This window comes from Hakea prostrata, chromosome 7 (assembly GCF_041222555.1).
Source record: "Hakea prostrata isolate BN-2017 chromosome 7, UWA_Hpros_2, whole genome shotgun sequence".
NCBI classification, from domain to species: domain Eukaryota; kingdom Viridiplantae; phylum Streptophyta; class Magnoliopsida; order Proteales; family Proteaceae; genus Hakea; species Hakea prostrata.
In genome coordinates, this window is record NC_142606.1 from 20,813,211 (window position 1) to 20,827,714 (window position 14,504).

At 35.1% G+C, this 14,504-nt stretch overlaps 1 protein-coding gene and 1 non-coding gene across 2 annotated transcripts; one reads left to right on the plus strand and one right to left on the minus strand.

Annotated features, from left to right (window-relative positions):
- Positions 1–1,491: 1,491 nt before the first annotated feature.
- On the minus strand, positions 1,492–10,275 carry LOC149010459 (uncharacterized). The gene is made up of 4 exons (XM_089162435.1): positions 8,809–10,275; positions 8,173–8,712; positions 2,021–2,043; positions 1,492–1,918 (listed from the first exon to the last, which is right to left on the minus strand). Exons 1-4 carry the CDS (start codon positions 10,273–10,275, stop codon positions 1,492–1,494), a joined length of 2,457 nt encoding a protein of 818 aa, XP_089018561.1.
- On the plus strand, positions 9,776–9,877 carry LOC149010460 (small nucleolar RNA R71). Its single transcript, XR_016174850.1, has one exon. It is a non-coding gene; the product is annotated as a small nucleolar RNA R71 (small nucleolar RNA).
- Positions 10,276–14,504: the final 4,229 nt, after the last annotated feature.

Consider the following 14,504-nt stretch of genomic DNA (forward strand, 5'->3'; position numbering starts at 1 on the left):
CTGTTAATGGGACAAATTTGTCCTTACATTATATTAATCCATTATCATAAAATACATTCACTATGGTTCACAGATTTTCACAGAGAAATGAAATCTTTAGTACATAATGTAATAATAACGTGATTCTTGTGGGAGCCACTCTTGATGAGAAGTAGGGCCCACATGTGTTCAAGTACCTCCCAGCCATGGCGGTGGATGGTACAAAGCTTACTATAATATCTATGAAAAATGTCAAACAGGCGGAAAATAATATAGTCTAAGTTTGGAAGTGGAATATGATTTGATCATATATGTGTCAAACTGTTAATGCAATGTGTTTTAATTATCATATTGTCTTTCCACGTGGTCCCACCATTAATTGAGAAAATTAGGGCATAGAGAAGAATATATTCATGCTTCATGGTACAAGTTTGGAAGGATTTGTGCAAGTTGGTTGTGGTTGGTGAGCTTAATATCTGTCGGCCAGATCTTGTTATGGATAAACCATCAATCACCGGTCTATGTCGGGCCAATCGATGGGTCATGTGAAAATCTAATCGTATCCATTGATTTTTAGACACTCAACCGACGGTCGAGATAAGGCATGGTCAGTGAGGAAAGTCTACAAATGGGGAGCGATCGAACATAGACGAAAGGTAAGACACTTCATTCTCTCGCAACCTGCAATTTCCCTCTCTTACACTTTTGAAAACTTAAGAGTTTTCTCGAGCTCTAGAACCATCACATCCAATCTTTAGTGAAGATTTTCAGAGACGGACCACTGATCTAGTTGATTGTCTATGTTTCTTACATTTTTTTCCAGTGATTTTGTAGGTGAACGAAGCTTGGATTAGATCTGTTAGGATTAGAGCGATCAATCACACACACAATCGAATAGAAAACAAAGATAGAAAAGGAAAAACGGATTTTACCCTGGTTCACCTTAATGTGAGGCTATGTCCAACATTAGGTTTTTCATTATATTCAATGTTCTATTATAAAAGAATATATATAAACGCTTAGAAACCCTAAGCCACAGCTATTCATGGACCCGAACCCAAACTGTAAAGAAACCCCGTGTCCCACAGAAACATAGACCCCCTACAGGCTATGGAGGCGCTGCCCCACACCTCCGCTGGCTCACCGGGGAGCAGGACCCCGTGTCCGTCGACAACACAATGTGAAGGATGGGCCATACTCAACAAGATCGAACCAGATCTGAATTGTTTGGTATAAACCGCGGTCTACAACCTTGGAAAATTCAACACCAACACATCCATATAGCCCACATTACTTAATTCTATTCCTGAGTTCTGCAACCACAATACCTTCAAGGATTAATCAGATCAAGCATCACAGATTCACAGGTTCAAATTTTTTATAATGGAGATCAATTAACTTAATTACCTGGTTAGGGCAGCTTGAAATTTTGAGGATCAGGGCAATAATTTTGATCAATAACAATTGGGTTTTCAACATTATTCATCAAAACCTGCTTGAAAACAAGTCCTCTCACAAATCCATTACGTGGTCTTCCCCATGATTTGATACTTTTAACCCATTCTGTGTACCTGTGAAAACTACATTCTTCACTGTTACATTTTTGACACCATCTTCTTCTAACACCTTTCCAAGACTTCCAATACTGATTCCATGTCTGGGTCCACATGCAACTTTAAGTATTTTCAGGTTTCGTGTTCCAGGACAGATCGAAACACAATCATCTCCAGTTTTAATAATTGTGTTCAGCTTGTAAACATTGACAGAATTCTGGATATGAACTCCATCTGTGTTGGGGCTATTCCCAGGAGCATAGATTCCAACCCTTTGCAGTGTTACAATGTTGCATGTATGAACTACTATACAGTAGAGCTTGGCATTTCTTGACACCAAGTTTCTGTTCATTACATCTTTTGAACCATAGCTAGATTGTAAGTGACTGCAACAACAAAGGTGAGTTCGTTAGCTACAAAGAAAAAAAAGTAAAAGATAAGAAGATGAAGAAGAAAAGAAGAAGGAGAAAGATCATTAGCTGTTGCACCATAGGGCAGTAATGGTGATTGTCTGCAAGATTCAAGCGCTGTTCACAGATCAAATCTTATCTTTGTAACTATCCGACTGAAAGTAGAAAAATTATCCAGGGACCGTGCGTGTGGGCCCTTCTTTAAGCAATAGCCATGCTCTCCGCACGCAGAGAGTGGATCATCTCGGGGTTACAACCACATTATGTGGGGTCTACAAATAAAAAATAATAAAATATTTTTTTTTTAAATAAATCATATCACCCTAATCATGTGGGTCTCCCTGTAATTCGTGGTCAACAGCCGTCGGGGGAAATAATCCGGACTCTGCAGAGAGACAAGTCCTATCCCAAAACTATGCTTCAATCGTGCATTATTATTAATCATAGAGGATTCTAATCCAGCGGTTCTAGAGTGAGGTTACGACAAAATCCACCCCCACGTCTCATTGTGGGTCCAGTTGTTGTGGTGGTGAAATGGGTAGTTATATTTGTTGGAGATTCCGTCACTTGCTGCCACACGCCTTTCCATTCGTCCCAGCTCCTCCATGTCTAGTTTGGATGATGAAGATCATGACTTTGGAGTTTCCTAAGTTTCAAAAGAAGAACTAACTCAAGTATCGACGGATTGAGAAAGTGAATTAAAAATTCATAGTCATTATTATTGGAAGGTCATCAAGTAAACCCTCTTGTTGCATGTGCTAAATGTTGATACAATACTACGGAGCAATTGCCCATAAAACTCACTTCTGGGACAGTTCTCAAGAGTAGGTCAATTGGTAGGGCAGCCTTAGGGGACCCTACTTGGTGCCTGTAGATGAAAATGCGTATTTTTTGGATTTTGTGTTACATACCCTTATTTAATGTTATTTTCACCCTAAAACGAATTATTTTACCATGCAAAGTAATCTTTTTCTAAACTATATCTTTTACGATGCCTTTTATACCAAACCAAACTTTAATTGACACAAACATGAGTAAAGTAGTAAAATAGTATTTTTCTAAACTATGGCTAGGGTGGCTCTGAGTGTAATAATGAAAGTCAAGGGGAGGAAAGTATAAATGTGTTATTAGGGAAAGTTGAGACGAGGGGATGTTGTCTCCCCTTAAATTTAATTATTTTAGATTCATTATAATGAAATCAGTTTTACCACAAAAAAATGGCTCCTCTTGTGGTAAGTTATAGTTACTCTGTTGATGCAGGTACCTGCAAAATTTCCTTCATAGATAAAAAATACAAAAAAACTCGAACTCGAGGACCAAGTTGATCCCTCAAGGATCTGCAGGGTTCACTTGAGATGTAGTCGAGTTATTAGATTTCCTCCCCCAAACTTTAATGGCTATCTATAAGCGAAATTGCTTTTAGTCATGTGCATTAAATGCGCATGACGGTCAAGTGAGATTTTAATATCGACCGTTGAATTTCAATGGTCGCAATCGAAGTCGGACCGAAATATTTGGCATATTTGACTTGACGATCCTATGCATTAACTTGGTTTATAAAAAAACAAGTCTAAACAAAAAGACAAATGTTCAAACTTCAAATTAGAATAAAAGACCCGGATTGGGCAAAGCTGTAGTTCGAATATTGAAAGCAAAAAAATCCAGCGAGATTTATACAAAAAAATTAGATTTAGGGTTTAATGGGTCCCTTCATAGGGGATGTGGTTAAATATAGGTTTTAATTAGGTCTGTAAACGGACCGGATTCGGCTCGGATACACCAGTATCCGAATCCGAATCCGATTAGCAAATCCGCTATCCGAATCCGAATCCGGCAAAAATTTAGAGAAGGCATCCGAATCCGAATCCGAAACTTTATCGGATATCCGATAATAATCCGATCCGATAAAATATCCGAATATTGATTGATAATTGTCCATTTTTTACATTTTTATTATAAATTTCTAATTTCTGATTACCGAATACCGCTATCCGAATCCGATTACCGGTATCCGAATCCGATTATCATCTATTTTAAAAGAAAAAATGTTAAATACTTTACTCTATCCGGATAAAAATTTATCCGGATATTATCCGATCCGATAAGCAAATATCCGAATCCGGTTGCTTAGCGGACGGATACGGATATTTTCCGGTAAGAAAATTTTCGGATACGGATACCATTAAACGAATACGAATGTGAATTCGGAGGCGGATTTCAGTTATCCATTTACAGGTCTAGTTTTAATGCTTGTAGATGAAACTTTCTCCTTATTATACTGTAGAGTTATGTAAAAAGAAAGGTTTGCTTCATGGTGGTTCATGGCTACATGGTGTCATGTTTTTTTATTTACACATACATGTTCATTCACTTGATAATTGATATAAGTAATTATATATCTCTTTTTCCTTGTTTCATAGAAAATGAGCAAAATATTTGCAAATTAAATCTCCAATGTATGGGTAACTTCTAAAATCAACTCTTAAATCCTACCATGTTAAATCTAATACTTCTCGCTTACAACCGTGCTTATATTTTTTTTTTAAATCTTTTTTTAAAATTATTTGCATCATTTTCATCTTTTCAAGTTATTAAAACCTTTCTTGTTTTAATTTATACTTTTTTTTTTTTTTTTTGTCATAATTAACCCAGTGAATTATCTTTCTTATCAATCTTAATATAAAAACTTAATTCAAATTAGATATTTCACAAAAATAACTCCTAAATCTTAACATTTCTTATCAATCTTAATATAAAAACTTAATTCAAATTAGATATTTCACAAAAATAACTCCTAAATCTTAACATTTTAGATCTAATACGTACCAGTCTCTCATGGTCGTCAAGCTACATTGGATCTAATCACAAGCAAAATGCTTATTTTTTAGGTAGGAAATCTCTACTTTGAATATCAATATCAATATTCTTGTTATCAGTCCCTCGAAGACTATAGATATCTCTACCATGTTATCAGTCCCTCGAAGACTATAGATTAAGTACCAAATTAATTATACCAATTTTATTTGAACAAATAATAAGAAAGATAATTATTCTAGACTATATTGCAAATTGAAAGTTAAATTGAGATTATTAATTGCTAAAGACCTAGGGGTCAGATTTCACCATAACTAAGCATTCCCACCCTTTTCTCCCTCTTTATAATTTGAGAAATATTTTCCTGATTGATAGTCGAGATTCTCTTTCCTATCTATTAGTCTCTCTCGAGTACTAATAGAAATTCCCTCAATTGCTAACCCACTATATTTCTATGTGTGGGTTACAACAACTGAGAAATCATTAAATTCTGTGGATTCCCATGTAACAACTACACAAACCATGTAAGTATATCTCTATCCTACATGTAATTCATGGCTTTTACTCCAATGAACTAAACACATAAATCCCCTCTCAGTTCATTATGATTAACAAATCAGTTGATTAGTGGCCAATTAATCAAAAGCATGAAGAATAGAAGTAAAAACTCAATCAAGGGAAACAATATTCAAAATTATATTGATGAAGTCAAGAGTGGGAATTCAAAGATAGGCTACATCTGATCCCTAGAAAAACTAAATTAGTTCATACTAGAAACTAAAAACATTACAGAGGAGTTCAAGAACATCGAAAGAAGATCAAGAAAAACTTATTCCCAAGCTTCAGATCTCCAAAGCCAACCAACGTCTCCTGGTTTGATCTCTCCGCTCCTCCAAAGCTCCCAAAAACGTCCTCCCCTCTTCCTTGGCTTTGCTATCCTTTTATAGATTAATTAAACTCAGAGTTTGAATCAAACTCAGAGTTCTTATCTGACTTAACCAAGGAGTGTTTTGATGTATAAATCGGACTAACTTAGAGATCTCCAATGCATAATCCCACCGTTGGATTTGAAGACCAAGACGTCGTGAAGCTCTCCTCCAAAAATCAGCTCGATCGAACACCATATGACCATCCGATGAAGATCTTGATCAAAACTGGACAGAGACACTCAAAATCGGGATTCTTCTATCCTTCTTATTTGAATTGGATTCTTCTTCCTCTTTTCCCTTCTTTGATCAAATCCTAAATAGGAAATAAAACGTAGAAGCATGCAAGGACTCATTCTCTTTATGTTTTTGACTTGAGGTAGGACTCTTACAATAATACCCAGATTTGATTGATAATTTCCTACATGTAAAAGTAATAAATCTTTATTAGAATTTGTTAGGAAATATATAAAATCACCAAAATTATAGAAATTAAAGGAAAGGGTGCAACATATTCATTTTCATATCATATTAGGGTAAATTGATATAAAACAATTGTAAATACATGGAAATATAGTTAATTAATCATATAAAATAATATGCATGAAATCAACTTATCAAATTACCCCCAACTTTAACATTTGCTAGTCCTCGAGCAAATATCAGGATCAGACAAACTCTCATTTTTTTTATTAAATATTCAATTTTAGTCAAGTTCAACCATAATTGAAAGAATGTATAAAATAAGCTAAATAAGAGATGAGTAGATTGATCACAAAATCAAAAGTTTGACCCGTGTGTGTGTGTATACCTTAACCAATCAAGTGCATGCATGTTTGAGATCCCAAATTCAACCGACAACTCCCTAATTTCAAGGTCAATTCTTATATGTCCAGCCTATCATCCCTCTCTCCACTAATGAAGAGCAATCACTTATCCAAGGTCAAGAGGACTTGTGAAGGTGGAAGAAATGTAGACTAGAGCTGAAATACATATATGGAGATGATAACATTGAAGTACCAATTTTCTTTTCTTTTCTTCCTTTTTCCAAAAATTAGCAATTTCATATTCAAGTTTTTTTTTTTTTTTTTTTCCTTTCTTTTTTTTTTTTTTTTTTCAAGGTGATAACACATCTCCCAAGAAGTAGTCCAAGACATATCCTACACCCGTAACATGGCTCTCAAATAACTATCTATCCAAGCGTTGCGGTGGCCTTTGTCCCTAAGCTCCAATTGTGCAATGTTAACCCAGTGAGAATCCAAAAGGCTCACTCAGTGGTATTATCTACTGAGACCCGCAACTACAAAGAAGATCTACTCACAATGCTTTTAACCCTCACCATGCTTTTAACAATCCATATCACCTTCGATCTATTCAAGGGATCACACGACTTGGGAGAGTCACCAATGAGATCTAACATATAAACCATATACATCTCCACGAAGTGAAACATTCTATAGTAGAAGTGGAACAGATTAGAAGAGAATATATATATTTTCAAAAATTTAAATGAAAGAAGAATATCCTCTATCATATCCCTAAACAAGTGGCACTCATGAATTTCGCCTCAAGAGGAAATCATGGTGGATTCTAATATGTTGACTGAACAAGAAAAGTTGTAGTCTTACTTGAAAATCTCTAAATACAATAACTCAATAGCAAGGTTTAGTGCTCAAAGGGTGGGTCGCATAATCAAGGTTAAAGTGATTCACATACTCATCTGATATTTAGCAAACTCATCATTTCAAAGAATTATAGATGAACACAACTAAAACATGAAATACTAAATAAGATCTAGAGATTTAATGTGATAACTTCCTTCTATTTTACTCTACTAACTAGACAAATAAGCTTCAACCACTGATAAAAAATTTTGAAATGATTTGAAAAATTCTGGTTTTGAAAAGATTTCAGCATAGTGAGTCTTATCCTATAGAAAGGAATCTTAACATCCACCCCCAACTTTATAAAGGGCATTGTCCTCAATGCAACAAAAAAAATCAAAATATTAAATGCCTGCAATGGGAAAGAAATGTAACAAGATGTGAAGTAAGGTGAAGGAGACTCCCTTGATTCATAGCTTTAAGAGTGATGTAGTCCAAATCCGCCCCTTCTTTTCATTCTCCTAAAAAAAAAAATTATGGAAAAAGAAACAAAAAACATCGAATCTAAAAAAATTAACAATTAAAAAATCAAAGAAGTAGTAAAGAAAAACTTTGGGTTGCCTCCCAAACAGCGCTTGCATCATAGTTCGCAGCCGAACTACCCCCAACTTTAGGTCAAAGAAAAGAGTGACTTCTGGGGGTCGAAGCCACTTCCAAAGTAGTGATTAAGTTACTAGCCATGGTCCTCGGTAGGAAATTTGTCAACATATATAAGTGATAAAGCTTCTAACTGCATCTCACATTCGAAAATTCCTTTATTTTCTGCATTTGTCACACCTACCAAACAAACTTCAACTGGATCAACTGGATAGCTTATTTGAAATACCTCCTTTGTACACCTCTCAATAGAATCAATTATGAAGCAGTTATCTGATTCATTTGGAAACTTGATGGCCTTGAATACATTGAATGTGATCTTTTCATCTTGTGCTCTCATAGTAAGTTCACCTGTTTGAAGATCAATCAGGGTCCTCCCAGTCGCCAAGAATGGCCTACCAAGAATAATGGGTATGTCTTGATCTTCTTCTATATCCAATACTAAGAAATTCGCTGGAAATATAAACTTGTCCACTTTAACCAAGACGTCTTCAATGATTCCCCTTGGATATTTAATTGACCTATCTGCCATTTGAAGTGACACTGTAGTCGGTTTAGCTTCTCCAAGGCCTAGTTTCCTGAAAATAGATAGAGGCATTAAATTAATACTAGCACCAATATCACATAAAGCCTTATCAAAATGAGAATTTCCTATAGTGCATGGTATTGTAAAACTCCCTGGATCTTTTAGCTTAGGTGGAAGCTTCATCTGTAGAATAGCACTGCATTCCTCTGTCAGTGCCACAGTCTCATAATCTTCAAGTTTCCTCTTGTTAGCAAGAATGTCTTTCATAAACTTGACATAACTCGGCATTTGTTCCAAAGCATCTGCAAAAGGGATATTAATATGCATTTTTTTAAATACATCAAGAAATTTAGAAAATTGCTTATCTAGTTTTTGCTTCCTGAACTGCTGAGGATATGGAATGGGTGGATTATAAGGTGGTGGATTGTCTGGAAACAATTTGGATTTTGGCTTCTCCTCCTCCTTAACGTATTCCTCTGCATCTTTTTGCTCATCATGAACCGCCTCAGAAGAGGGTTCAGTTACTACAACTTTCTTGAAAGGTTCCTCTAATACTTTTCCACTTCGAAGCTCAATAGCATTTGCATACTCTCTAGGATTTGTCTCAGTATTACTAGGCAGTGATCCTTTTTGCCTTTGATTCATCCCATGGGCGATTTGCCCCATTTGTACTTCCAAATTTTTAATGGATGCAAAAAGATTCTGATTGGTGGTCTCTTGCTTCTGCATAAATTGTGAAGAAACTGTAGCCATTTTCTCAATAGCATCTTCCAATGGAGTCTTCTTCTGCAATGATTGAGCTTGTTGGTTTTCAGGTTGTCTTTCAGTATCTTGATTGTTTTTCCATCCAAAATTTGGATGGTTTCTCCATCCTGGATTGTATGTGTTTGAATATGGATTGTTCTGTCGGTTAAAGTTCCCCACATATTTTGCTTGCTCTAACTGATTTTGCTCAAAAGGATTAGCCATCTGACATTCATTGCTATAATGTGTTCCCTCACAATAGTTGCATATCACAGTTGGAGGTTTGGTGCCTTGAGTTGCTAACAACCCTACTTGCTTTGTTAATGCTTCAAGTTGGACAGCCACGGCAGTCATGGGATCAATTTCATTCCTCTGCAAAACTCTTCTTGGGGCAACTCTATCCCTTGGCCTTTGATATGCATTTGAGGCCATAACATCCAAAATATCAAAAATTTCTGTTGGATCCTTGTTCATGATTGATCCTCCTGCTGCAGCATCTACTAATGTTCTTGTGGAATTAGATAGACCATCATAAAAAATCTGATTTTGCCTCCATTGCTCTATTCCGTGGTGTGGACATTTCCTTAGCAAGTCCTTGAATCTTTCCCATGCGTCAAATAGTGTTTCCGAATCATACTGCAAAAAAATAGAAATATCTGTTAATAAACTAGCAGTCTTAGATGGTGGAAAGAATTTTACCAAAAATTTTTGAGCCATTTGATCCCAAGTAGTGATGGATCCTAGTTGTAGAGAATGCAACCAACTCTTAGCGTTGTCCCTTAATGAGAAAGGGAACAATCTCAATCTTATGGCATCATCAGTAACGCCATTGCTCTTAAATGTGTCGCAAATGTCCAACAACCCATCAATGTGAAGATTTGGGTCTTCACTAGGCAATCCAGAAAATTGATTATTTTGCACCATTGTAATGATAGCAGGCTTGATTTCAAAATTGTTAGCTGCTACAGGTGGACGCCTTATAGCTGTCCTATTATCTCTCACAGTTGGCGCAACATACTCTCCTAGAGTCTTGCGCCTTGGTGCTTCAACTTCAAGATCCATTGTTCTAGAAGTGGAAGATGAATTTGTTATGTCTTTCTTTTCTTTTGAGTTCCTTCGACAAGTTGCTTCAATTTCAGGATCAAAAGGAAGTAAATTATCGTTTCCTCTCCTTCTCATGCAAAATCAGTAGGACCTGAAAGAACTCCAATTCACAACTAAAAAAATAAAATAAAAGAATATAAAAGAATAAAATGAAAAATAAAAGAATTCAAATTAAAACTAGCAATAATTGATATTGATATTAATCTAATAGTCCCCGGCAACGGCGCCAAAAACTATATTTCCATGTATTTACAATTGTTTTATATCAATTTACCCTAATATAATATGAAAATGAATATGTTGCACCCTTTCCTTTAATTTCTATAATTTTGGTGATTTTATATATTTCCTAACAAATTCTAATCAAAATTTATTACTTTTACGTGTAGGAAATTATCAATCAAATCTGGGTATTATTGCAAGAGTCCTAACTCAAGTCAAAAACATAAAGAGAATGAGTCCTTGCATGCTTCTACGTTTTATTTCCTATTTAGGATTTGATCAAAGAAGGGAAAAGAGGAAGAATAATCCAATTCAAATAAGAAGGATAGAAGAATCCCGATTTTGAGTGTCTCTGTCCAGTTTTGATCAAGATCTTCATCGGATGGTCATATGGTGTCCGATCGAGCTGATTTTTGGAGGAGAGCTTCACGACGTCTTGGTCTTCAAATCCAACGGTGGGATTATGCATTGGAGATCTCTAAGTTAGTCCGATTCATTCCTCAAAACACTCCTTGGTTAAGTCAGATAAGAACTCTGAGTTTGATTCAAACTCTGAGTTTAATTAATCTATAAAAGGAGATCAAACTCCAGGAAGAGAGGAGAGGACGTTTTTGGGAGCTTTAGAAGAGCGTGGAGGTTGAACCAGAAGACGTTGGATGGCTTTGGAGATCTGAAGCTTGGGAATAAGTTTTTCTTCATCTTCTTTCAATGTTCTTGAACTCTTCTGTAATGTTTTTAATTTCAAGTATGAACTAATTTAGTTTTTCTGGGGGTCAGATGTAGCCTATCTTTGAATTCTCACTCTTGACTTCATCAATATAATTTTGAATATTGTTTCCTTTGATTGAGTTTTTGCTTCTATCCTTCGTGCTTTTGATTAATTGGCCACTAATCAACTGATTTGTTAATCATAATGAACTGAGAGGGGATTTATGTGTTTAGTTCATTGGAGTAAAAGCCATGAATTACATGTAGGATAGAGATATACTTACATGGTTTGTGTAGTTGTTACATGGGAATCCACAGAATTTAATGATTTCTCAGTTGTTGTAACCCACACATAGAAATATAGTGGGTTAGCAATTGAGGGAATTTCTATTAGTACTCGAGAGAGACTAATAGATATGAAAGGGAATCTCGACTATTAATCAGGAAAATATTTCTCAAATTATAAAGAGGGAGAAAATGGTGGGAATGCTTAGTTATGGTGAAATCTGACCCCTAGGTCTTTAGCAATTAATAATCTCAATTTAACGTTCAATTTGCAATATAGTCTAGAATAATTATCTTCCTTATTATTTGTTCAAATAAAATTGGTATAATTAATTTGGTATTTAATCTATAGTCTTCGAGGGATCGATCTTTTATCATTATATTACTTGTTACGACAGCGTACACTTGCGTTGTACTTTTTCACAACAAGTTTTTGATGAAGATTTAGGAGTTATACCAATTTCTAGGTCTTGAATATCAAGTTTAATTATACCAATTTTATTTGAACAAATAAAAAGGAAGATAATTATTCTAGACTATATTGCAAATTGAACGTTAAATTGAGATTATTAATTGCTAAAGACCTAGGGGTCAGATTTCACCATAACTAAGCATTCCCACCCTTTTCTCCCTCTTTATAATTTGAGAAATATTTTCCTGATTGATAGTCGAGATTCCCTTTCCTATCTATTAGTCTCTCTCGAGTACTAATAGAAATTCTCTCAATTGCTAATCCACTATATTTCTATGTGTGGGTTACAACAACTGAGAAATCATTAAATTCTGTGGATTCCCATGTAACAACTACACAAACCATGTAAGTATATCTCTATCCTACATGTAATTCATGGCTTTTACTCCAATGAACTAAACACATAAATCCCCTCTCAGTTCATTATGATTAACAAATCAGTTGATTAGTGGCCAATTAATCAAAAGCATGAGAATAGAAGCAAAAACTCAATCAAAGGAAACAATATTCAAAATTATATTGATGAAGTCAAGAGTGAGAATTCAAAGATAGGCTACATCTGATCCCCAGAAAAACTAAATTAGTTCATACTTGAAATTAAAAACATTACAGAAGAGTTCAAGAACATTGAAAGAAGATGAAGAAAAACTTATTCCCAAGCTTCAGATCTCCAAAGCCATCCAACATCTTCTGGTTCAACCTCCACGCTCTTCCAAAGCTCCCAAAAACGTCCTCTCCTCTCTTCCTGGAGTTTGATCTCCTTTTATAGATTAATTAAACTCAGAGTTTGAATCAAACTCAGAGTTTGAATCAAACTCAGAGTTCTTATCTGACTTAACCAAGGAGTGTTTTGACGTATGAATCGGACTAACTTAGAGATCTCCAATGCATAATCCCACCGTTGGATTTGAAGACCAAGACGTCGTGAAGCTCTCCTCCAAAAAACAGCTCGATCGAACACCATATGACCATCCGATGAAGATCTTGATCAAAACTGGACAGAGACACTCAAAATCCGGATTCTTCTATCCTTCTTATTTGAATTGGATTCTTCTTCCTCTTTTCCCTTCTTTGATCAAATCCTAAATAGGAAATAAAACGTAGAAGCATGCAAGGACTCATTCTCTTTATGTTTTTGACTTGAGGTAGGACTCTTGCAATAATACCCAGATTTGATTGATAATTTCCTACACGTAAAAGTAATAAATTTTGATTAGAATTTGTTAGGAAATATATAAAATCACCAAAATTATAGAAATTAAAGGAAAGGGTGCAACATATTCATTTTCATATTATATTAGGGTAAATTGATATAAAACAATTGTAAATACATGGAAATATAGTAAATTAATCATATAAAATAATATGCATGAAATCAACTTATCAGTCGTCAAGCTACATTGGATCTAATCACAAGCAAAATGCTTATTTTTTAGGTAGGAAATCTCTACTTTGTCTTTTGGTAGGGCATCAACAATTTTCAAGACTCCTGCTAATGGCAACAACGCAAAGTCGTCAAGCTTCATGCTGGTTCTACATAGTTATTATTCCCAAGTTGGATTATTGTTATAAACTTTTAACTAATATGGATATATTGGTAATCATCTTATTATGGTTTGTTTGCTATAGTAGATCATGATTTACTGTTGAATTTTATGAAATTTAATATTTTTCCACTTCTTGTTATGTTTACTTAAGTTTACCTACATATTTAATTTTTTGTTTTAAGATGCCCTATTGATGTTGTTAAAACATTGTCATTTTATGTTGTCAAAATGCGGGTTGTAGGGTTGATAATCCTTTACAATATTTTATTAAACTTCTAAAATTTTACTATATTATGAGTGTGTAAATTGACGAACTCTTTGGATCTTATGAAAGCCTTTTTCCGAAGAATTGTAGATTTGTTCTTGTGAAGTAGTTATTAATGAATGTTGAATGCTTTAAGAATGATTAAAATAATGAACTTGTCACTTAAATTTTCATGATATTGCTTAATTATGTAAGATCTAAGAATGTTTTATTTCTTTAAGCTATTTATTTCATATTGTTGCATCTAGACCTTCGTCACGTTTGCCAAGTAGTTGGACGACCTCTTGAAGGCTTTTACAACTCAATATGAGTAGGTGTGTTGCCTGCACTCACAAAAGAAATTAGAGCGGCCCGACCTGATTTTGGTCGGGGGACCACCTCTGACACTCAAGTTAATCTAAGTAACAATAGAAGAGTCTGAGAGGATTCTCAAAGCGTAGAGAATGATAGTGAATAGAATCTCATACCTTCCCCATCTTAGGATGGAGGTTATATAGTGGTTACCTAGGGGCGATCCCTCCTTCGGTTTCGCCCATTGAGTTGAAGAGTGGGGCGAGTTGTCTTCAGAAGCACGTTCCTTTTCTTAGTGGGGCTAATGGAGCCGTTACTCCATCATCTACTTCTCCATGCTTCGGAGTGGGTGTGATGGGTGGTTATCTTTAACAGACCTTTTTAACTTGGTTTTCTT

Bases quoted from the DNA above. Each gene is read 5' to 3' on its own strand.
- LOC149010459 (XM_089162435.1), bottom strand. From the start codon at position 10,275: ATGGATCTTGAAGTTGAAGCACCAAGGCGCAAGACTCTAGGAGAGTAT. The intron at 2,044-8,172 runs GTATTTCAAATA...TGAATCTTGCAG, and splicing joins TTGAGAGGTGTACAAAGGAG to ACAATCACCATTACTGCCCT. The intron at 1,919-2,020 runs GTGCAACAGCTA...TTGTTGTTGCAG, and splicing joins ATCACCATTACTGCCCTATG to TCACTTACAATCTAGCTATG.